This window comes from Somniosus microcephalus, chromosome 8 (assembly GCF_052327205.1).
Source record: "Somniosus microcephalus isolate GS21.2 chromosome 8, FLI_Smic_1.0, whole genome shotgun sequence".
In the NCBI taxonomy this organism is placed as follows: domain Eukaryota; kingdom Metazoa; phylum Chordata; class Chondrichthyes; order Squaliformes; family Somniosidae; genus Somniosus; species Somniosus microcephalus.
Genome location: NC_140994.1, coordinates 269842347 through 269865984, shown reverse-complemented (window position 1 = coordinate 269865984; position 23638 = coordinate 269842347). Strand labels below are relative to the sequence as shown.

Here is a 23638-nt window from a genome sequence, read left to right as displayed (position 1 = left end):
AGTGAGTTCCAGACCCCCACAACCCTCTGGGTGAAGAAATTTCCCCTCAAATCCCCTCTAAACCTTCCAATTACTTTAAATCTGTGTCCCCTGGTTTTTGACCCCTCTGCTAAGGGAAATAGGTCCTTTCTATCCACTTTATCTAGGACCCTCACAATTTTATACACCTCAATAAGGTCTCCCCTCAGCCTCCTCTGCTCCAAGGAAAACAGACCCAGCCTATCCAGTCTCTCCTCTGATGTGCCAAATAACTGCCTGAATCCATGAGGTTAAAACTTAAAGCTAAAGGCTTTTATTAAGTAAGAATCATGGCATCAAGTTAACACAGGGCAACCATCATTCATCACCGACCCAGCCCTTATGAGTAAAACCCAGCTCTTATAAATAAGACTCACACCAATCAGGAGGATCCATAAAGGCGGAGCTAGGGAGGAACATTAGTGGTTACACCTGTAAAACATTCCAGACATTAACAAGTACAACAACAGACAATCCAGAACACAGTTATTTCATCACATTCACCCCCTTCTATAGATTCAGTCTGTCAGGAGGTCTGATAGTCCTCTGGGAACAACGTAACTCTTGCCGAGGCTCCTCCCAGAGTACCAACTCCGGTTCATCCGAATTCCCAGAATCATCAGTGTTTTCCACACTGAGGGTTTGTGTCTCTGAAGGTCCAATACCACGATTGAAAACTCTACTCTCAGAGTCGAACTCTTTGAGCTCCAGCAGGTGCAAGATCTTTAATAGAGACCGTACCCTCTCGCCCATCCGGATATTGAATGCACGCATATGGGAATTAGCATGAAGGAGTTGTACTTCCTCCACCAGCAGATCAGTCTTGTGGCCTCTCACATGTCTACGCAACAGCACAGGACCCGTGGTCGTCAACCATGTGGGTAACGATACTCCATTAGTAGCTTTTCTTGGAAAGCTAAACATCCTTTCATGAGGGGTGGCATTCGTCGCTGTACACAAAAGAGACCTTATGGAATGCAGCACGTCTGGCAGGACATCCTGCCAGCGAGAGGTCGGCAGGCCTCGCGACTTCAGAGACAATACGATAGCCTTCCACACTGTCGCATTTTCTTTCTCGACCTGCCCATTACCACGAGGGTTATAGCTGGTAGTTCTACTCGTTGCAATCCCTTTCGATAGCAAAAACTGTCGCAATTCTTCGCTCATAAAGGAAGAACCCCTATCACTATGTATATAGTTAGGCATGCCAAACAAAGAAAACAGTTGGCAGAGGCATTTAATTACAACAGCACTGGTCACATCCGGACAGGGGATAACAAAAGGGAACCGAGAGTACTCTATAATATTAAGAAAATAGACATTACGGTCGCTCGATGGAAGGGGACCTTTAAAATCGAGACTCAAACGCTCAAATGGTCGAGTTGCTTTAATAAGATGAGCTGGCTCGGACGGCTTATAGAAGCGGGGTTTGCATTCAGCACAAACACGACAGGTTCTGGTCATTGTCCGGACCTCCTCAATAGAGTAGGGTAGATTGTGGGACTTAATGAAGTGGTTCATTCTGGTAACCCCAGGGTGGCAGAGTGCATCGTGGAGACTTTGAAGCTTATCTATACCTAGACTAGCACATACTCCTCGTGACAAAGCATCCGATGGCTCATTAAATACTCCACGCCTGTACTGAATATCATAGTCATATGTTGACAGTTCTATTCGCCATTTATAATCTTATAATTTTTGATCTTGCCTCTCTGCTTAGTGTTGAACATAAAGGCCACAGATCGCTGGTCAGTAATGAGCATAAAACGTCGGCCAGCGAGATAATGTCTCCAATACCTGACTGCTTCAATAATTGCCTGTGCCTCCTTTTCCACTGAAGAATGTCGAACTTCTGGTCCTTGCAATGTACGAGAGAAGAAAGCTACTGGTCTACCAGCTTGGTTAAGAGTTGCTGCCAACGCAAAATCAGATGCCTCACTTTCCACTTGAAAAGGGATCTTCTCATCCACGGCACAGACCACTGCCTTCTCAATGTCTCGTTTGATATTACAGAAAGCCTCCTGAGCTTCCGCCGATAGCGGAAAAGACGTCGACTTAATAAGAGGTCGGACTTTATCTGAGTAGCTAGCCACCCACTGGGCATAGTACGAAAAGAATCCCAGACACCTTCTTAAAGCTTTTACAGTGTGAGGTAAAGGTAATTCCTTAAGCGGGCGTAATCTTTCAGGATCCGGCCCGATTACCCCATTCTCCACAACGCAACCAAGAATACACAAACGTGTAGTATTGAAGGTACACTTGTTTTCATTGTAGGTCAGGTTTAACCTCTTTGCCGTCTCTAGGAACTTCGCGAGATTTTGATCATGCTCCCGTTGGTCACGCCCACAGATAGTAACATTGTCCAGGTACGGGAATGTTGCTTCCAACGCGTATTCATCCACCATACGATCAATCTCCCGTTGGAAGACGGATACCCCATTCGTCACTCCAAAGGGCACCCTAAGAAATTGGTACAGGCGCCCATTAGCTTCAAAGGCCGTATAAGGTCGATCTTCTATTTTGATGGGGAGTTGATGGTAGGCGGACTTTAAATCAATGGTGGAGAACATGCGGTACTGAGCTATCTGGTTCACCATCTCAGAAATACGAGGCAAAGGATAGGCGTCCAATTGGGTATACAAGTTTATAGTCTGGCTATAATCGACCACAAGTCTTTTCTTTTCATTAGTTTTAACCACCACCACCTGGGCACGCCACGGGCTATTACTGTGTTCAATGATTCCCTCCCGTTGAAGCCTTTCCACTTCCTCTTTTATAAATGTTTTATCTTCTGAACTATACCGTCGACTCTTAGTCGCTATAGGTCTACAATTAGGAGCAAGGTTCACAAACAAAGGCGGCGGACTTACTTTTAAAGTAGAAAGGCCGCAGACTGTGAGTGGAGGCTGAGACCCACCATACTTAAGGGTAACGCTCTCATGCTGACACTGGAAGTCCAAGCCTAAAATTAAGTTCACACACAACTGAGGTAATATAAGGAGTTTAAAGTCCTTATACTCCGTATCCTTAACGGTCAATGTGACTTTACAATATCCAGTTACCTCCGAAGTAAGGGACTTGGACGCCATCACAATTTCACTTCGAGTAGGATACACCTTCAATGAACAGGAGTTAACAAGGTTGGGATGTATAAAACTTTCAGTACTGCCACAGTCTATCAAACACCCAGTAGGACGACCATTAATCTTAATGTCCATCATAGATTTTGACAAGGAACGCGGTATGGTCTGGTCAACCGTAGCCGAGGCTAGAGTAAAACGATAGGCGGCAGCAGAGAAGACATCGGGTACAGGATTACCCTTACACACTTTACTAAAATGTCCCCGTTTCTTACATTTAAAATAAGTAGCCTCTTTGGCTGGGCATCTTTGCCTGGAGTGTTTAGATTGGCCACAAAAATAACACTTAGACCCATGGGGCACAGCCGCAACAGTAGGATTAAGTGGAGGTTCCATTGGCGTTATGGATGCCTCCATACTCGGAACACACGAGGCTGAGAGACACATGGGCTGATGCATACACTTCTGAATTCTTCTGGGCTACATCTAACGATCGAGCCGTAACGACGACTGTTTTTCAAACTAACGAGTCATTCTCGAGAAGTCTCTGTCTAATATAATTAGATCGAAGGCCAGATATGAAAGAATCGCGGATGGCTTCTTCCTGATACAATATGGCAGAGACAGCCTTGTAGTTGCAATCCTTAGCCAAAGCCTTAAGATCCTGCAGGAAGTCATCCAGGGATTCCTCGGGTAATTGCCTGCGAGTAGACAAAAGATACCTGGCGTATACTTCATTAACCGACTTAAGGTACTGGGCCTTAAGAGCTGCAAGGGCCTCTTCATACGTAGTAATATCTTCAAATATAGAGTAAGTTTGATGACTTACCAAGTTGGTTAAAAGACCCAACTTGTTAACCATCAGATCGATCGATGCGATGAAGTGTTCAAAACATCGAAGCCAATGCGTAAATTTCTTCGACGCCTCTGCCGAATGGGGATCGATATCCAGACGCTCTAGTTTCAAAAATTGATCCATCTTCCAAAGTTGTTACTTAATAAAATTGATGTGCCAAATAACTGCCTGAATCCATGAGGTTAAAACTTAAAACTAAAGGCTTTTATTAAGTAAGAATCATGGCATCAAGTTAACACAGGGCATCATTCATCACCGACCCAGCCCTTATGAGTAGGGTTGCAAAGGGGTGGAAAGTTTCTGGTAAATTTCCGGAAATTTTCCACGGGAAGTTTAGCTTGGGAATTTTGCCCAAAAAAGCACATGCTAGCATAATATTGTTTTTTTTGTATTTCTTTCTTTTTTTTCTCCACAGGTCCTATCTTAAAATTACTAAGAGATGGAATCTTAATTATTAAGGAATTTCTTAATCAATATATGTTTATCTTCTTACTTGGCTTGTTTTAATAATTACAAGTTTTGTGTGTGACTGTGAACAAATGTGTCCTGATTGGTTGGATGAATGGATGAGCGATTAGCTCCCGCTATTTGTAATATTTGCATATCGAATTGTGATTGGCCTGCAGGCATCTGTAAGACTGCTATAGTTTTTTTAAGATCCAGGTTAGGGGTCCTAAGGGAAGTCATTTTGTTTTCTGCTGATGTTGTGATGATGCAGTAAGTAAATCAGACTTTATACCAAATAAACCAGTTACTTGTTGAACTCTGTTGTCCTTCAGTTTAAAATATACAAAATAATACACTATTGGTGATTTAGCGTCGTGTGTGTACAGGTCATGCTTCCATCACATGGAGCATCAGCAAAAATGTACTCACCCTGTTGCAATCGTGCTGATCGACTGCAGTTCGACACAGAGATGAATGCCCTTTATTTCTCTGCATAGAACAATGCCACGTTTACTGTCGGATGTGTGGAAGCATTTTACCCCAAGCATTAAAGATGGAAAGACTGTGTACATGTGCAAACACTGTAGAAAGCCATATGTAAAGAATGCCACAAAGATGCAGCAGCATTTATCCAAATGCAACAACTTCACTCAAAGCTCACAGCAGTCAGCCCAGAGTTCCTCTGCTTCCATTCAAGAAGATGATGGTTCTCATTCAGCATTAGGCTCCTTATCATCAGCAACTCCTGGCCCACTTGGAAGGTTCTTTGATACAATGGATAACCATAGCCAGAAGAATGCAGATGAGTGCCTTGCTCGAGCTGTATATGCAACAGGCTCACCCCTCATGCTCACAGCCAATGTGTACTGGAAGAGATTTTTCAATGTTATTCGCCCTGCATACTGTCCTCCCACCAGACATGCTTTGTCTACTTATTTGCTGGAGGCTGAGTATAACAGAGTCCAAGGAAAGCTCAAAGAAACGAAGGACAACAGACACACAGGCACATACATTGCTGATGAGCTGAAAGCGGTCATCAACGATCTTGGATCACAAAAGGTCTTTGCAGTAGTTACTGACAATGCTGCGAATATGAAGGCTGCTTGGGCTCAAGTGGAGGAGGCCTACCCTCATATTACGTCTATTGGGTGCGCAGCTCATGGGCTTAACCTGCTCCTCAAGGACATCATGGGTTTGAGAACCATGGAAGCACTGTACAAGAGAGCCAAGCAAGTTGTTAAGTATGTCAGGGGAAAACAGGTAGTTGCAGCAACCTACAACTCCAAGCAAATGACAAAGAACAAGAACACCACACTGAAGCTGCCCAACAACACTAGATGGGGTGGTGTTGTCATAATGTACAACAGCCTTCTGGAGGGTAAGGAGTCGCTGCAAGAAATGGCAATATCCCAGTCTGGGGATATGGAAACCACCATCAAGAAAATACTGCTGGATGATGTGTTTTGGGAGAGAGTGGTTAGCAGCCTTAAACTACTCTCACCAGTAGCATCTGCAATTGCTCAGATTGAAGGAGATGACGCTGTCTTGTCAGATGTTCTCAGGCTTTTTACTGATTTAAAAGAACAAATCAGCATTGCGCTACCCACATCCCTGCTGCTCAAGCAGAGGAGAAGGCAATTGTTCAATTCATACAGACACGTCAAGAATTTTGTGTCAAGCCGATTCATGCTGCAGCATACATGCTGGACCCAAAGCATGTTGGGAGACCAATACTTTCTGGAGAACAGATCAACAGCGCTTACAGTGTGATTTCTACCCTCTCACACCATCTCAATCTGGATGTGGGCAAAGTTCTGGGAAGTCTGGCAAAGTTCTCTACCAAGCAAGGTCTTTGGAATGGGGATGGGATATGGGAATCATGCAAGCATATCAGTGCACATACCTGGTGGAAGGGACTTTGTGCATCTGAGGCCCTGTCACCTATTGCATCGGTGATACTCCAAATCCCACCTTCATCAGCGGCCTCTGAGCGAAACTGGTCACTTTTTGGGAATACGCATACAAAGGTGCGCAACAGGCTGACTAACAAGAGAGTGGAGAAACTGGTGGCTATCCGGGCGAACCTACAACTTATTGAGCCAGATACAGAAGTGTCCACCACACAGCTAGACACTGACACAGAGGAGGAAATGGACACGTCAGAGCCAGAGTCAGAGAATCAGGAGGAGCAATCAGGAGTAGAAGACTCAGAAGACTCATGAGTAGAAGACTCAAAGGGACAAAACAAGGACAAATTACAGGCTAAATAAGCTGACGCTCTTTTTATTTTATTTTAGATGAGTCTTTTTTGTGGGGGTTCAATAAAGTTCAAAATTATAACCTAAATAAAGTTTTGAAAGCCTGTTTCTATTTGTATGGAACAGTATGTCTATTTTGACGACAAAGATAATATAAGGGTCAGAGACAAAAACCATCAGTGTGCGCAAAAAAACTCAAAATTCCCATAAATTCCCAAAATTCCCATAAATTCCTGAAAATTCCCATGGAAAGTTTCCTCTTTTAAAAATTCCCAGAATTTTGCAACCCTACTTATGAGTAAAACCCAGCTCTTATAAATAAGACTCACACCAATCAGGAGGATCCATAAAGGCGGAGCTAGGGAGGAACATTAGTGGTTACACCTGTAAAACATTCCAGACATTAACAAGTACAACAACAGACAATCCAGAACACAGAGTTATTTCATCACATCCTCATAGCTAAGATTCTCTACTCCCAGCAACATCCTTGTAAATCTCCTCTGTACCCTCTCTAGTGCAATCACATCGTTACTGTCACGTGGTGACCAGAACTGCACGCAGTACTCTAGCTGAGGCCTAACTAGTGTTTTATACAGTTGAAGCATAACCTCCCTGCTCTTGTATTCTATGCCACGGCTAATAAAGGCAAGCATTCCGTATGTCTTCTTAACCACCTTATCTACCTGGCCTGCTACCTTCAGGGATCTGTGGACATGCACTCCAAGGTCCCTTTGTTCCCCTACACTACTCAGTGTCATACCATTTAATGTGTATGCCCTTTCCTTGTTAGCCCTCCCCAAATGCATTACCTCACACTTCTCTGGATTGAATTCCATTTGCCACTGTTCTGCCCACCTGACCAATTTATTGATATCTTCCTGCAGTCTACAGCTTCCTTCTTCAGTATCAACCACACAGCCGATTTTAGTATCATCTGCCAACTTCTTAACCATACCCCCTATATTCAAGTCTAGATCATTGATATATACCACAAAAAGCAAGGGACCTAGTACTGAGCCCTGCGGAACCCCACTGGAAACAGCTTTCCAGTCACAAAAACACCCATCAACCTCTGCTTCCTGCCTCCGAGCCAGTTTTGAATCCAACTTGACACTTTGCCCTGGATCCCATGGGCTTTTAACTTCGTGACCAGTCTGCCATGTGGAACCTTATCAAAAGCCTTGCTAAAGTCCATATACACTACATCAAATGCACTACCCTCATCTACCCTCCTTGTTACCTCCTCAAAAAATTCAATCAAATTTGTCAGACACGACCTTCCCTTAACAAATCCGTGCTTACTATCCTTGATTAATCCGTGTCTTTCTAAATGAAGATTTATCCTGTCCTTCAGAATTCTTTCCAATAATTTTCCTACCACCGAGGTGAGGCTGACTGGCCTGTAATTACTCGGTCTATCCTTTTCTCCCTTTTTAAACAAGGGTACCACATCAGCAGTCCTCCAGTCCTCCAGCACCACACCTGAAGCCAGAGAGGATTGGAAAATGATGGTCAGGGCCTCTGCTATTTCCTCTTTTGCTTCACTTAACAGCCTGGGATACATTTCATCCGGGCCTGGGGATTTATCCACTTTTAAAGCTGCTAAACCCCTTAATACTTCCTCTCTCACTATGTTTATTTCATCTAATATTTCACACTCCTCCCCCGCTGATAGCAATGTCTGCTTCACCCCTCTCCTTTGTGAAAACAGACGCAAAGTATTCATTCAGAACCCTGCTGACATCTCCCGCCTCCACACACAGATTACCCTCATGATCTCGAATAGGCCCTCCCCTTTCTTTAGTTATCCTCTTACTCTTAATATAGTTATAAAACATCTTTGGGGTTTCCTTGATTTTTACTTGCCAAGAATTTTTCATGCTCTCTCTTTGCTTTCCTAATATCCTTTTTAATTGCACCCCTGCACTTTCTGTACTCCTCTAAAGATTCTGCAGTATTTAGCCCTCGGTATCTGTCATACGCCTCCCTTTTTTTCTTTATCCTACCCTGTATGTCCCTAGACATCCAGGGGGCTCTAGATTTGTTAATCCCACCTTTTTTCTTTAAGGGCACATATTTGTTCTGAACCCTCCGGATCTCCTCCTTGAATGCTTCCCACTGCTCTGACACTGATTTCCCTTCAAGTAGCTGTTTCCAGTCCACTATGGCTAAATCCCCTCTGAGCGTAGCAAAATTTGCTTTTCCCCAATTTAGAATTTTTATTCCTGGTCTATCCTTGTCCTTTTCCACAACTACCTTAAATCTAACAGAATTATGGCCACTAGCACCAAAATGCTCACCCACTGATGCGCCTTCTACCTGCCCAGCTTCATTCCCTAAAACTAAGTCCAGAACCGCCCCCTCCCTTGTTGGGCTTGCTACATACTGGCTAAAAAAGTTCTCCTGGATGCATTTTAGGAATTCCGCACCCTCTATACCTTCACACTAATCTTATCCCAGTTAATACTGGGGTAGTTGAAATCCCCTACTATTACTGCCCTATAGTTTTTGCACTTCTCAGAAATTTGTCTACATATTTGTTCTTCTATCTCCCTTTCACTGTTTGGGGGTCTGTAGTACACTCCCAGCAGTATGATCGCCCTTGTTTGTTTTTCAATTCGACCCATATGGCCTCGTTTGATGATCCCTCCAACATATCATCCCTCCTCACAGCTGTAATAGTTTCTTCAATCAATACCGCGACTCCCCTCCCTTTTTACCTCCCTCTCTATCCTGTCTGAAAATCCTGTGACCAGGAATGTTGAGCTGCCATACCTGCCCCTCTTTCAGCCACGTCTCTGTAATAGCTATAATATCATAGTCCCAAGTATCTACCTGTGCCCTCAGCTCATCTGCCTTGTTCGCTATACTCCTTGCATTGAAGTATATACCATTTAGTACAGGCAAACCTCCTTGTTGACTACTATCTGGCCCTTGATTCCTCTGTCCTTCCAATTTACTTTCTACATTTTTGTTTTCCAATTCCAGTTTTTCTTCCCTCCCTATTGACTCTATACTTAGGCTCCCATCCCCCTGCCAAGCTAGTTTAAACCCTCCCCAACAGCACTAGCAAACCCTCCCGCGAGGATATTGGTCCCGGCTCTGTTGAGGTGCAGCCCGTCCGGCTTGTACCACAGTGTTGGGTTTGCCAGTGATGGCCAGGGATTGACGGCTAGGTTGGGTTTGCCGGTGACGGGCAGAGTCTGACGGCTGGGTTGGGTTTGTCGGGGACGGGCAGAGACTAACCGCAGGGTTGGGTTTGCCGGTGACGGCCTGGGACTGATGGCAGGGTTGGATTTGCCGGTGTTGGCCAGGGATTGACGGCAGGGTTGGGTTTGCCGGTGATGGCCAGGGACTGACAGCAGGGTTGAGGTTGCCGGTGATGGTCAGGGTCTGACGGCAGTGTTGGGTTTGCCGGTGACGGGCAGGGATTGATGGCAGTGTTGGGTTTGTCGGTGATGGGCAGGGATTGATGGCAGTGTTGGGTTTGTCGGTGATGGTCAGGGATTGATGGCTGGGTTGGGTTTGCCGGTGACGGCCAGGGACTAACCGCGGGGTTGGGTTTGCCGGTGATGGTCAGGGATTGATGGCTGGCTTGGGTTTGCCGGTGACGGCCAGGAATTAGGTTTGCTGGTGACGGCCAGGGACTAACTGTGGGGTTGGGTTTGCCAGTGATGGTCAGGGGTTGGGTTTGCCGGTGACGGTCAGGGACTAACCGCCTGGTTGGGTTTGCCGGGCAGCGCAGGGCTCGGAATTCAGTCACAGCCATGGGGATTATCTGAAAGTTGTTGAAAATTACACCTCCCAAGAAAATGTCTAAAACCTAGACACCTCTTACAGGAACCATCGTGGTGTCCACCCCCTGCTTGGACATTTGACCAAACAATGGTCACTGACCCACTCCCCGGCAGAACCCAACTCTGGGCTCCAGATTATAGAAAGGACATCGAGGCACTGGAGAAGGTGCAGAAAAGATTCACAAGGATGATAGCAGAATTGAGAGGTTATAACCATCAGGAAAGACTGACCAGGCTGGGGCTCTTTTCACTTGGAAAGAGAGGGCTGAGGGGTGACCTGATAGAGGTCTTTAAGATTATGAAAGGGTTTGATAGGGTAGAGGGAGTGAAGATGTTTCCACTTGTGGGGGGAGACCAGAGCTAGGGGCCATAAATATAAGATAGTCACTAATAAATCCAATAGGGAATTCAGAAGAAACTTCTTTACCCAGAGAGTGGTGAGAATGTGGAACTCGCTACCACAGGCAAATATCACAGATTCATTTAAGGGGAAGCTGGATAAACACATGAGGGAGAAAGGAATAGAAGGATATGCTGATGGGGTGGGATGAAGTTCGAGTGGAGCATAAACACCGGCACGGACCTGTTGGGCGGAATGGCCTGTTTCTGTGCTGTAAATACTGTGTAACCAGAAAAGGTTCAAATATCACATTCAATGTTGCTGCTGATTCAGATCTCCATGGGGAAAAATATATTTTAGCAAAGACCCCCATAAAAAAATGCTAAATGGATGCAAAGACCCTAATTGACCATTCTTCAAAATGGTCGAGAGTAAGTCACAAGAACATAAGAATTAGGAGCAGGAGTCGGCCATTCGGCCCCTCGAGCCTGCTCCGCCATTCAATAAGATCATGGCTGATCTTCGACCTCAACTCCACTTTCCTGCCCGATCCCCATATCACTCGATTCTCCGAGAGTCCAAAAATCTATCGATCTCCGCCTTGAATATACTCAACGACTGAGCATTCTCAGCCCTCTGGGGTAGAGAATTCCAAAGATTCATAGCCCTCCGAGTGAAGAAATTCCTCCTCATCTCAGTCTTAAATGGCCGACTCCTTATCCTGAGACTATGCCCCCTCGTTCTAGACTCTCCAGCCAGGGGGAAACATCCTCTCAGCATCAACCCTGTCAATCCCCTTCAGAATCTTGTATGTTTCAATGAGATCACCTCTCATTCTTCTAAACTCCAGAGAGTATCGGCCCATTTTACACAATCTCTCCTCATAGGACAACCCTCTCATCCCAGGAATCAACCTAGTGAACCTTCGTTGCACCGCCTCCAAGGCAAGTATATCCTTCCTTAGATAAGGAGACCAAAACTGTGCCCAGTACTCCAGGTGTGGTCTCACCAAGGCCCTGTACAATTGTAGTAAGACTTCCTCACTCTTATACTGCAACCTCCTTGCAATAAAGGCCAACATGGCATTTGCCTTCCTAATTGCTTGCTGTACCTGCATGCTAACTCTGTTTCCTGTACGAGGACACCCAAATCTCTCTGAACACCAACATTTAATAGTTTCTCACTATTCAAAAAATATTCTGTTTTTCTATTCTTCCTACCAAAGTGAATAACCTCACATTTCCCTCCATTATACTCCATCTGCCACCTTACTGCCCACTCACTCAGTCTATCTATATCCCTTTGCAGACTCTGTGTTCTCCTCACAGCTTACTGTCCCACCTAGCTTTGTATCGTCAGCAAACTTGGATACATTACACTCGGCCCCTTCATCTAGGTCATTAATATAGATTGTAAATAGCTGAGGCCCCAACACTGATCCTTGTGGCACCCCACTAGTTACAGCCTGCCAACCTGAAAAAGACCCGTTTATCCCAACTCTCTGCTTTCTGTCCGTTAACCATGCTAATACTTTACCTCCAACCCCATGAGCCCTTATCTTGTGTAACAACCTTTTATGTGGCACCTTATCGAAATATAATCCAAATATACTACATCCACTGGTTCCCCTTTATCTACCCTGCTAGTTACATCCTCAAAAAACTCTAATAAATTTGTCAAACACGATTTCCCTTTCCTAAAACCATGTTGACTCTGCCTAATCATGTTATGATTTTCTAAGTGCCCTGATACCACTTCCTTAACAATGGATTCCAGCATCTTCCCGACGACTGATGTCAGGCTAACTGGCCTGGAGTTCCTTGTTTTCTCTCTCCCTCCTTTCTTGAATAGCAGGGTTACATTAGCTACCTTCCAATCCATTGGGACCATTCCAGAATCTATGGAATTTTGGAAGATCGCAACCAATGTATCCACTATCTCTGCAGCCACCTGTTTTAGGACCCTAGGATGTAGGCCATCAGGTCCAGGGGATTTGTTGGCTTTTAGTCCCATTTGTTTCTGAAGTACTTTTTCTCCACTGATATTAATTATGTTTAGTTCCTCACTCTCATTAGCCTCTTGGTTCCCCACTATTTTTGGTACACATTTTGTGTCTTCTACTGTGAAGACATACAAAATATTTATTTAAGGTCACTGCCATTTCCTTGTTCCCCAATATGATTTCTCTCGTCTCAGCCTCTAAGGGACCAATGTTTGGTTTTGCTACTCTCTTCCTTTTTACATACCTGTAGAAGCTCTTACAATCTGTTCTTATATTTCTTGCTAATTTACTCTCATATTCCATTTTCTCCTTTTTTGAATCAATGTTTTGGTCAACCTCTGCTGGTTTCTAAAGCTCTCCCAATCCTTGGGCTTACTACTATTCTTTAACAAAGAACACTTATGAAAATGCTGAACGGAGGCAGGGGTCTGCGCTGCTGGACTCCAGCTTACCCCAGATCAGCATCCTGTGCCCTGTGTGTAGAGTGAGCTGCAGGCTACCCAGTTGTAAATAGAGTAACTCCAGGAAGGTCATAAGAACATAAGGAATAGGAGCAGGAATAGGCCACTTGGCCCCTCGAGCCTGCTCCGCCATTCAATAAGATCATGGCTGATCTTGGGCTCAAAGCCACTTCCCTGCCCGCTCCCCATAACCCTTGACCCCCCTATCTTGCTAAAATGTGTCTATCTCCACTTTAAATGTATTTAATGACCCAGCCTCCACAGCTCTCTGGGGCAGAGAATTCCACAGATTTACGACCCTCTGAGAGAAGAAATTCCTCCTCATCTCAGTTCTAAAAGAGCGACCCTTTATTCTAAAACTGTGCCCCCGAGTTCTAGATTTCTCCACGAGGAAACATCCTCTCTGCATCTACCTTGTCGAGCCCCCTCAGTATCTTATATGTTTCAATAAGATCACCTCTCATTCTTCTAAATTCCACTGAGTATAGGCCCAGCCTGCTCAACCTTTCTTCATAAGTCAACCCCCTCATCTCTGGAATTAACCTAGTGAATCATCTCTGAACTGCCTCCAATTCCTTAAATAAGGAGACCAAAACTGTACGCAGTACTCCAGGTGTGGTCTCACCAATACCCTGTACAGTTGTAGCAGGACTTCCCTACTTTTATACTCCAACCCCCTTGAAATAAAGGCCAACATTCCATTTGCCTTTTTGATTACTTGCTGTACCTGCATGCTAACTTTTTGTGTTTTATGCACAAGGACCCCCAGGTCCCTCTGAACTGTAGCATTTTGTAATCTCTCCATTTAAATAATAGTTTGCTTTTTTATATTCCTGCCATAGTGGATAACTTCGCACTTTCCCACATTATGCTCCATCTGCCAAATGTTTGCCCACTCACTTAGCTTGTCTATATCCCTTTGCAGATTCTTTGAGTCCTCTGCACAACTTGCTTTCCCACCCATCTTTGTATCATCCGCAAATTTGGCTACATTACACTCGGTCCCTTCATCCAAGTCATTAATATAGATTGTAAATATTTGAGGCCCCAGCACCGATCCCTGTGGCACTCCACCAGTTACCGTTTGCCAACCGGAAAATGACCCATTTATCCCGACTCTCTGTTTTCTGTTAGTTAGCCAATTCTCTATCCATGCTAATATATTACCCCCAACCCCATGAGCTCTTATCTTATGCAGTAACCTTTTATGTGGCACCTTATCGAATGCCTTCTGGAAATCCAAATACACCACATCCACTGGCTCACCTTTGCCCACCCTGTTCATTACATCCTCAAAGAACTCTAGCAAATTTGTTAAACATGATTTCCCTTTCATAAAACCATGCTGACTCTGCTTGACTGAATTATGATTTTCCAAATGCCCTGCTACTGCTTCCTTAAATGAAGGACTCCAGCATTTTCCCAACGACAGATGTTAGGCTAACTGGTCTATAGTTTCCTGCTTTCTGTCTCCCTCCTTTCTTAAATAGGGGTGTTACATTAGCGGTTTTCCAATCCGCTGGGACCTCTCCAGAGTCCAGGGAATTTTGGTATATTGCAACCAATGCATCCACTATCTCTGCAGCCACTTCTTTTAAGACCCTGGGATGCAGGCCATCTGGTCCAGGGGACTTGTCGTCTTTTAGTCCCATTATTTTACCAAGTACTTTTTCCTTAGTGATGGTGATTGTCTTTAGTTCCCCCCTCCCTGTGGCCTCTGATGTCATAATCCAGACACCGTGCTGGTGTGCTGGGATGGCGTAACGTTAGTGCCTCCCCATCCCATTTCATCTGCCACCCAGCCCAGTTTGCAAGTCTCATGCATTAATAAGAGAGGCGGAGCTGGTTCATCTGGCACTGAGGTACCCACCATGCTGGAGTGTACGGTGGCCTGCTCGATGTACCTGGCGATCCCGGTAACAAACGCGTTCCTGTCCTCAAAGTTGGTGTCGAAGTTAGCCTGAGGACGAAGGACAACGGCGGAGGTTATTGACAAAGATGTGAAGCAGACTCGGTCCGTGGTGTACGGTGGGAACACGCGACATAACCCGCGCGCTACGAGACTCCGCCAACTTCCATCGGGAACAGATCCCCAACAATCACACGCTTTGTCTGCAATAGATGGGTCGGGGTCCCGGCCCCAGTTACTCTCTATACCCTTTAGTGTCAGCAGCCTGACCAGAACATTGTCAGCCGTGGCTCAGTGGGCAGCACCCTCGCCTCTGAGTCAGAAGGTCGTGGGTTCAAATCCCACTCCAGAGACTTGAGCACAAAATCAAGGCTGACACTCCCAGTGCAGTGGCGAGGGAGCGCCGCACTGTCGGAGGGTCAGTGGCGAGGGAGCGCCGCACTGTCGGAGGGTCAGTGGCGAGGGAGCGCCGCACTGTCGGAGGGTCAGTGGCGAGGGAGCGCCGCACTGTCGGAGGGTCAGTGGCGAGGGAGCGCCGCACTGTCGGAGGGTCAGTGGCGAGGGAGCGCCGCACTGTCGGAGGGTCAGTGGCGAGGGAGCGCCGCACTGTCGGAGGGGCAGTGCCGAGGGAGCGCCGCACTGTCGGAGGTGCCGTTTTTCAGATGAGACATTAAACCAAGGCCCCCCATCTGCTCTCTCAGGTGGACGTAAAAGATCCCAGGGGCAGGGAGTTAACCCTGGTGTCCTGGCCAATATTTATCCCTCAATCAACATCACTAAAAACAGATGATCTGCTCATTATCACATTGCTGATTGTGGGAGCTTGCTGTGCGCAAATTGGCTGCTGCGGTTCCCACATTACAACAGTGGCTACACTTCAAAAAGTATTTCATTGGCTGTAAAGCGCTTTGGGACATCCGGTGGTCATGAAAGGCGCTATAGAAATGCAAGTCTTTCTTTCAGCATTGTGTCAGAACAACTGCCTCAGACTGATACTCTAACAACTTGGCAGTGGAGATCAACATTCTGTCTGCTTTATTGATTGCTAATTTACTGGAAATGGTAAATTGGAGAGTAGATTGGGCATCCATTTGTCACAGTTAATGTTAGCGCAGGGTCTTGGAATGTCGGGAGCCGGAACGTACCTGGTACATGATGGAGGAGGGAGGCGGTTCGATACATGGCTGCTGGTCAGGGAGGGGTAACTCCTCCAACAGGTCCACGTTGGAAAGAGCATCCTCCAGTGTGACGTGCGTCGTCATGGCTGTGTCCAATCAAAACCCGACAAGATTAATCTGGAGGGAAAAAGAAAAATCAAGGAATATAATTTGGAATTAGTGCAACAGTCACAGAATGGGACAGGTCCCCAGCAGAGACAATCGGGAACAGGCAAAACTGGTGTTAGAACTATTAAAAAATTCACTAAAGATTTCTCTCTCTCTCTCTCCCCTCTCCTGAAGGTTCAGCCCCACATCCCCCAACTCTTCCCAGTACCTCACTCAGTCGGACCCTCATTGTTGAAGTATCTAGACGGTGAGGGGGAAATTTTAACCCAACCTGTACAGTGGGAAAGAGGCAGATTCGGATGCGATGCCCGTCTTCCCCCCTTCGCCCGGTTATACCCTGCATTGAAGTGGTTTGTGCTCGAAGCCTTCCATGGCCTCCGCTGAAGGGATCGGGGGTGAACATACTGACTTTATGTCGGGGCTGAAGACAATGGCTTTGAGCTTCCCGATATTTAATTGGAATAAATCGCAGCTCACCCAGAACTGGATGTCAGACAAGCAGTCTGACAATTTAGAGACCGTGGAGGGGTCGAGAGAAGTGATGGTGAGGTAGAGCTGGGTGTCGTCAGCGTACATGTGAAAACTGACGCTGTGTTTTCGGATGATGTCACCAAGGGGCAGCATGTAAATGAGAAATAGGAGAGGGCCAAGGACAGATCCTTGGGGGAACACCAGAGGTAACGATGCAGGAGCGGGAAGAGAAACCGTTGCAGGTGATTCTCTGGCTACGATTAGATAGATAAGAATGGAACCAGGCGAGTGCAGTCCCACCCAGCTGGACGACGGTGGAGAGGCGTTGGAGGAAGATGGAGTGGTCAACCGTGTCAAAGGCTGCAGACAAGTCAAGAAGGACGAGGAGGGATAGTTTACCTTTGTCACAGTCACAAAGGATGTCATTTGTGACTTTGATGAAAGCCGTTTCGGTACTGTGGCAGGGGCAGAAACCTGATTGGAGGGATTCAAACATGGAGTTGCGGGAAAGATGGGCATGGATTTGGGAGGTGACAACACGTTCAAGGACTTTGGAGAGGAATGGGAGGTTGGAGATGGGGCAGTAGTTTGCAAGGACGGAGGGATCGAGGGTTGGTTTTTTGAGGAGAGGGGTGATGACGGCAGATTTGAGGGAGAGGGGGACAGTACCTGAGGAGAGAACCGTTAACAATGTCAGCTAACATGGGAGCCAGAAAAGGAAGTTGGGTGGTCAGCGGTTTGGTGGGAATAGGGTCAAGGGAGCAGGAAGTGGGTCTCATGGACAAGATGAGCAAGGAGAGGGCATGGGGGGACATAGGAGAGAAACGAGAGCAAGATGCGAGTTCAGGGCTACGGATGGGGGCAAGCTGCAGAGAGGTTTGGCCTGGTGGGCTAGGGGAAGGGAGGGAAGCGGCAGAGGGAGCTGAACGGATGGTCTCAATCTTAGAGACAAAGACGTCCATGAGCTCCTCACATGTACGGCAAATGTACTTTACACAATCCATCATTTCCAGCAGGCAATTTCTCCCCATCTACTCTATCAAAACCCCTCATAAATTGAACACTACTATCTCTTTGTACCGAGTGCTGTAAACCCCAGGGTCACCCACCCATCAGCCGGCCACCCCGTGAGGTTTCACAGAATTACTCAGTATTTACAGCACAGAAACAGGCCATTCGGCCCCACTGCTCCGTGCCGGTGTTTATGCTCCACACCAGCCTCCTCCCGCCCCTCTTCATCTCACCCCATCACCATATCCTTCGATTCCTTTCTCCCTCATGTGTTTATCCAGCTTCCCCTTAAATGGATCTACACTATGAGGGTTTCACTGACCGTCAGACATCGGGTCCCACGTGGCTTCACCAACAGGCAGTGCCCAACTTTATTTACAAGTAAATCTAAAATCGCAAATGACCTCCTCAGTGTGTCGAACTGGAGACCCATTTCCTCCTCGAACTCATTCTCTCCCCAGAGCATCAAACACTGCAACTCCTCGCATTGCCTCCTGCATCTGCAAGGCTTGACCTCACCCAATCGCTACGCCCCCCGTTTTACCTCATCTTCGCCCTTACTTCTTTCTAGACCACGCGGGCGCCCCTGCCCCGTGGGCCTCAGCCTTTCGGTGCAGCTTCCCAATTAAAGTCAGCAATAAATTTACGTTTCATTTTTGCTCCGGCCGCAATCAACTGTTTGCTTTTGGAAATCTTCCCCACGACGGCAACATTCGATTTTCTTGAGGAGAGTAAAGGAAGAGATTTGAACAAGATCTGAACTCACTCTCTGATCTTCACAGAGAGCTGCGAGAAATGCAGAACAGGAATAAGAACAGGAAACCCATTTCCTGCCGAGCAGATACCGCCTTGAAATGCAAAGTGCGGTGAGCAGAGATAGGTGTAGAAATGGCAGGGTTGAGACACATGTCTTCACTGCCGTTGGAAGGACAGCGATACCCTTCCATGCATAAACTCTAGTCAGAAATAAACTTGAAACCAAGAACTACAGATAAAGGAGCAACTTACTATTAGAGAGGCTCCAAGCCCGACGCTCTGCAGGTGTCTCAACTGAACACACACACACAACAAAAAAAACAGATGGGCGGAACACTTCGATTCACAGGAGGAAGCCCGCAGTCCTGTAATCTACAGCAACAGCTCAAATCAAGAACTTGGGCACGGGTAACAGACAGCTGGAGATTGGGAAATCACACTGCCCAGTCACACGTGGGCCGAGGTGCTCACTTAGAAAGTAAATCGGGCTCATCCTAGCCTCATTCATCCAGGAAAATCCTACACAGCTTCCCGGGCACAGTCTGCCAATGCCTCTTAATCAGCTCCAGGGTTATTACATAAGAACATTAAGAATTAGGAGCAGGAGTCGGCCATTTGGCCCCTCGAGCCTGCTCCGCCATTCAATAAGATCGTGGCTGATCATCGACCTCATCTCCACTTTCCTGCCCGATCCCCATATCCCTTGATTCCCTTAATATCCAAAAATCTATCGATCTCTGTCTTGAATATACTCAACGACTGAGCCTCCACAGCCCTCTGGGGCAGAGAATTCCAAAGATTCACCACCCTCTGAGTGAAGAAATTCCTCCTCATCTCAGTCCTCAATGGCCGACCCCTTATTCTGAGACTGTGACCCCTGGTTCTAGACTCCCCAGCCAGGGGAAACATCCTCCCTGCATCTACCCTGTTAAGCCCTCTCAGAATCTTGTACGTTTCAATGAGATCACCTCTCATTCTTCTAAACTCGAGAGAATATAGGCCTAGTCTACTCAATCTCTCCTCATAGGGCAATCCCTCCATCCAAGGAACCAGTCTGGTGAACCTTTGTTGCACTCCCTCTATGGCAAGTATATCCTTCCTTAGGTAAGGAGACCAAAACTGTACCCAATACTCCAGGTGTGGTCTCACCAGGGCCCTATATAATTGCAGTAAGACATCTTTACTCTTGTATTCATTGCCCTACAGGATCCCGACTCTTTGTTTGAAGAACTTATTAATTACTTTAATCCTGGCCTCTTGAGCATCCCCGATTTTAATCGCTCCACCATTGGCGGCCGTGCCTTCAGCTGCCTGGGCCCTGAGCTCTGGAAATCCCTCCCTAAACCTCTCCGCCTCTCTCGCCTTAAAACCTAACTCTTTGTCCAACCTTTTCGTCACCTGTCCCAGTGCCTCTTTCTTTGGCTCGGTCCCAATTCTTGTCCGATTACACGCCTGTGAAAGGCCTTGGGATGTTTTACACGCCTGTGAAAGGCCTTGGGATGTTTTACACGCCTGTGAAAGACCTTGGGATGTTTTACACGCCTGTGAAAGGCCTTGGGATGTTTTACACGCCTGTGAAAGGCCTTGGGATGTTTTACTATGTTAAAGGCGCTACAGAAATACAAGTTGTTGTTACTGTAAGATAGATCTTAAGTTGCTTTCCACCAAATTGCATCTCTCACCTTGTCCCAGTTCCTTGTCATAACCTGAAGTCATTTTCCAGATTGACCTTTTCCATATCCCTCTATAGATCACCGCTCATTCACCTCTTGCTAAAACTGAAGTATCCAAAATTCTCCAATCTTTCCTCACATTTCAGGGAACCATGACTTTTCTTGTCATTCTCGGGATGTGGGCGTCGCTGGCAAGGCCGGCATTTATTGCCCATCCCTAATTGCCCTTGAGAAGGTGGTGGTGAGCCGCCTTCTTGAACCGCTGCAGTCCGTGTGGTGAAGGTGCTCCCACAGCGCTGTTAGGGAGGGAGTTCCAGGATTTTGACCCAGTGACGATGAAGGATCGGTGATATAATTCTAAGTCAGGATGGTGTGTGACTTGGAGGGGAACTTGGAGGTGGTGGTGTTCCCATGCGCCCGCTGCTCTTGTCCTTCTAGGTGGAAGAGGTCGCGGGTTTGGGAGGTGCTGCCGAAGAAGCCTTGGTGAGTTGCTGCAGTGCATCTTGTAGATGGTACACACTGCAGCCACGGTGCGCCGGTGGTGGAGGGAGTGAATGTTTAAGGTGGTGGATGGGGTGCCAATCAAGCGGGCTGCTTTGTCCTGGATGGTGTCGAGCTTCTTGAGTGTTGTTGGAGCTGCACTCATCCAGGCAAGTGGAGAGTATTCCATCACACTCCTGACTTGTGCCTTGTAGATGGTGGAAAGGCTTTGGGGAGTCAGGAGGTGAGACACTCGCCGCAGAATACCCAGCCTCTGACCTGCTCTTGCTGCCACAGTATTTATGTGGCTGGTCCAGTTAAGTTTCTGGTCAATGGTCACCCCCAGGATGTTGATGGTGGGGGATTCGGCGATGGTAATGCCGCTAAATGTCAAGGGGCGGTGGTTAGATGCTCGCCTGTTGGAAATAGTCATTGCCTGGCACTTGTGTGGCATGAATGTTACTTACCACTTACCAGCCCAAACCTGAACGTCATCCAGATCTTGTTGCATGTGGGCATGGACTGCTTCATTATCTGAGGAGTTGCGAATGACACTGAACACTGTGCAGTCATCAGCGAACATCCCCATTTCTGACCTTATGATGGAGGGAAGGTAATTGATGAAGCAGCTGAAGATGGTTGGGCCTAGGGCACTGCCCTGAGGAACTCAGTGGGCAGCACCCTCGCCTGCGAGTCAGAAGGTCGTGGGTTCAAGTCCCACGCCAGAGACTTGAGCACAAAAATCCTGGCTGACAATTCAGTGCAGTGCTGAGGGAGTGCGGCACTGTCAAGGGGCTGTACTGAGGGAGCGCCGCACTGTCGGAGGGGCAGTACTGAGGGAGCGCCGCACTGTGGGAGGGGCAGTACTGAGGGAGCGCCGCACTGTGGGAGGGGCAGTACTGAGGGAGCGCCGCACTGTGGGAGGGGCAGTACTGAGGGAGCGCCGCACTGTGGGAGGGGCAGTACTGAGGGAGCGCCGCACTGTCGGAGGGGCAGTACTGAGGGAGCGCCGCACTGTCGGAGGGGCAGTACTGAGGGAGCACTGCACTGTCGGAGGGGCAGTACTGAGGGAGCACTGCACTGTCGGAGGGCAGTACTGAGGGAGCACTGCACTGTCGGAGGGCAGTACTGAGGGAGCACTGCACTGTCGGAGGGGCAGTACTGAGGGAGCGCCGCACTGCCGGAGGGGCAGTACTGAGGGAGCGCCGCACTGTCGGAGGGGCAGTACTGAGGGAGCGCCGCACTGTCGGAGGGGCAGTACTGAGGGAGCGCCGCACTGTCGGAGGGCAGTACTGAAGGAGCGCAGCACTGTCGGAGGGCAGTACTGAGGGAGCACTGCACTGTCGGAGGGCAGTACTGAGGGAGCACTGCACTGTCGGAGGGGCAGTACTGAGGGAGCGCTGCACTGTCGGAGGGGCAGTACTGAGGAAGCGCAGCACTGTCGGAGGGCAGTACTGAGGGAGCACTGCACTGTCGGAGGGGCAGTACTGAGGGAGCGCCGCACTGCCGGAGGGGCAGTACTGAGGGAGCGCCGCACTGTCGGAGGGGCAGTACTGAGGGAGCGCCGCACTGTCGGAGGGGCAGTACTGAGGGAGCGCCGCACTGTCGGAGGGCAGTACTGAAGGAGCGCAGCACTGTCGGAGGGCAGTACTGAGGGAGCACTGCACTGTCGGAGGGCAGTACTGAGGGAGCACTGCACTGTCGGAGGGGCAGTACTGAGGGAGCGCTGCACTGTCGGAGGGGCAGTACTGAGGAAGCGCAGCACTGTCGGAGGGGCAGTACTGAGGGAGCACTGCACTGTCGGAGGGCAGTACTGAGGGAGCACTGCACTGTCGGAGGTGTAGTACTGAGGGAGTGCTGCACTGTCGGAGGTGTTGTCTTTTTGATGAGATGTTTAAGCGAGGCCCTTTCTGCTCTCTCAGGTGGACTACTGGAAGAGGAGCAGGGGAGTTCTCACGGACGTCCTGGGACCAATATTTATCCCTCAACTAACATCACCCAGATTATCTGGTCATTATCGCATTGCTTTTCGTGGGATCTTGCTGTGCACAAATTGGCTGCCGCGTTTCCTACATTACAACAGTGACTACACGCCAAACACAAAGTACTTCATTGGCTGGAAAGCGCTTTGGGACGTCCCGAAGGGGTGGAAGGTGCTGTGTGAAGTCCTGACATGAGGGGTCAGCCTTGTGGCTCACCCCTACCTCATCTCCTCCAGGGTTTGACCATGGCCCTGGGACCTCGCTGACTGCCCTCACTTCACTGACCAATGGCTGCGGAATCTGAACGAAGGGCCAAAGCTGATCCAGTTCACAGACTTTATGGAACTTCTGTGCTCATCAAGCAGAGGGGCGGCAACACTACAGAATGACACACGCTCCCGTCTCAAGTGGTTCGTCTCGGTGTCAAGGGACATGACAGGGCGAGGCACACCACCCTGATACCAGAGGGACGGCCCCAGTGTGGCATTCTCCCATTCCCCATAGCTGCCGTCCGGCAGATTCTCTGAGCCCGTCAGACAATCAGAAGTGCGACGGGTTTCGAAAACGATGCTGATGGGACGTTACTCACGTCACTGACTGGATGTCCTGGGGTCTGTGATTAAAACAAACCTTCGGGAACTGGATCAGCAACTGTGCAGTCAGACGCTTTGATGTTTACTTCTGTCTCATCGCAGAGATAAACATCAAACACACGCACAGCAACCAGCCAATGACACAACTTCCACCTGCCTGACCAATCAGGTGAGGTTACAACATACACAAACATGACAAGTTCATTGACAGGGCT

General features: G+C 47.8%; 1 protein-coding gene across 2 annotated transcripts in view; it reads right to left on the bottom strand.

Annotated features, from left to right (window-relative positions):
- cyfip2 (cytoplasmic FMR1 interacting protein 2) overlaps window positions 1-23638 on the bottom strand; it is a 127218-nt gene that overhangs the window by 84649 nt on the left and 18931 nt on the right. The window contains exons 1-3 of one of the 2 annotated variants that reach the window (XM_085996072.1): window positions 18587-18739; window positions 16317-16466; window positions 15133-15222 (exon numbers count right to left, since the gene is read on the bottom strand). In XM_085996072.1, the coding sequence (XP_085852198.1) occupies window positions 15133-15222; window positions 16317-16433 (207 nt within the window). In that variant the 5' untranslated portion in view covers window positions 16434-16466; window positions 18587-18739. Of the gene's footprint in view, window positions 1-15132; window positions 15223-16316; window positions 16467-18586; window positions 18740-23638 lie in introns of those variants that run through there. The other variant, XM_085996071.1, reaches the window with a different exon arrangement.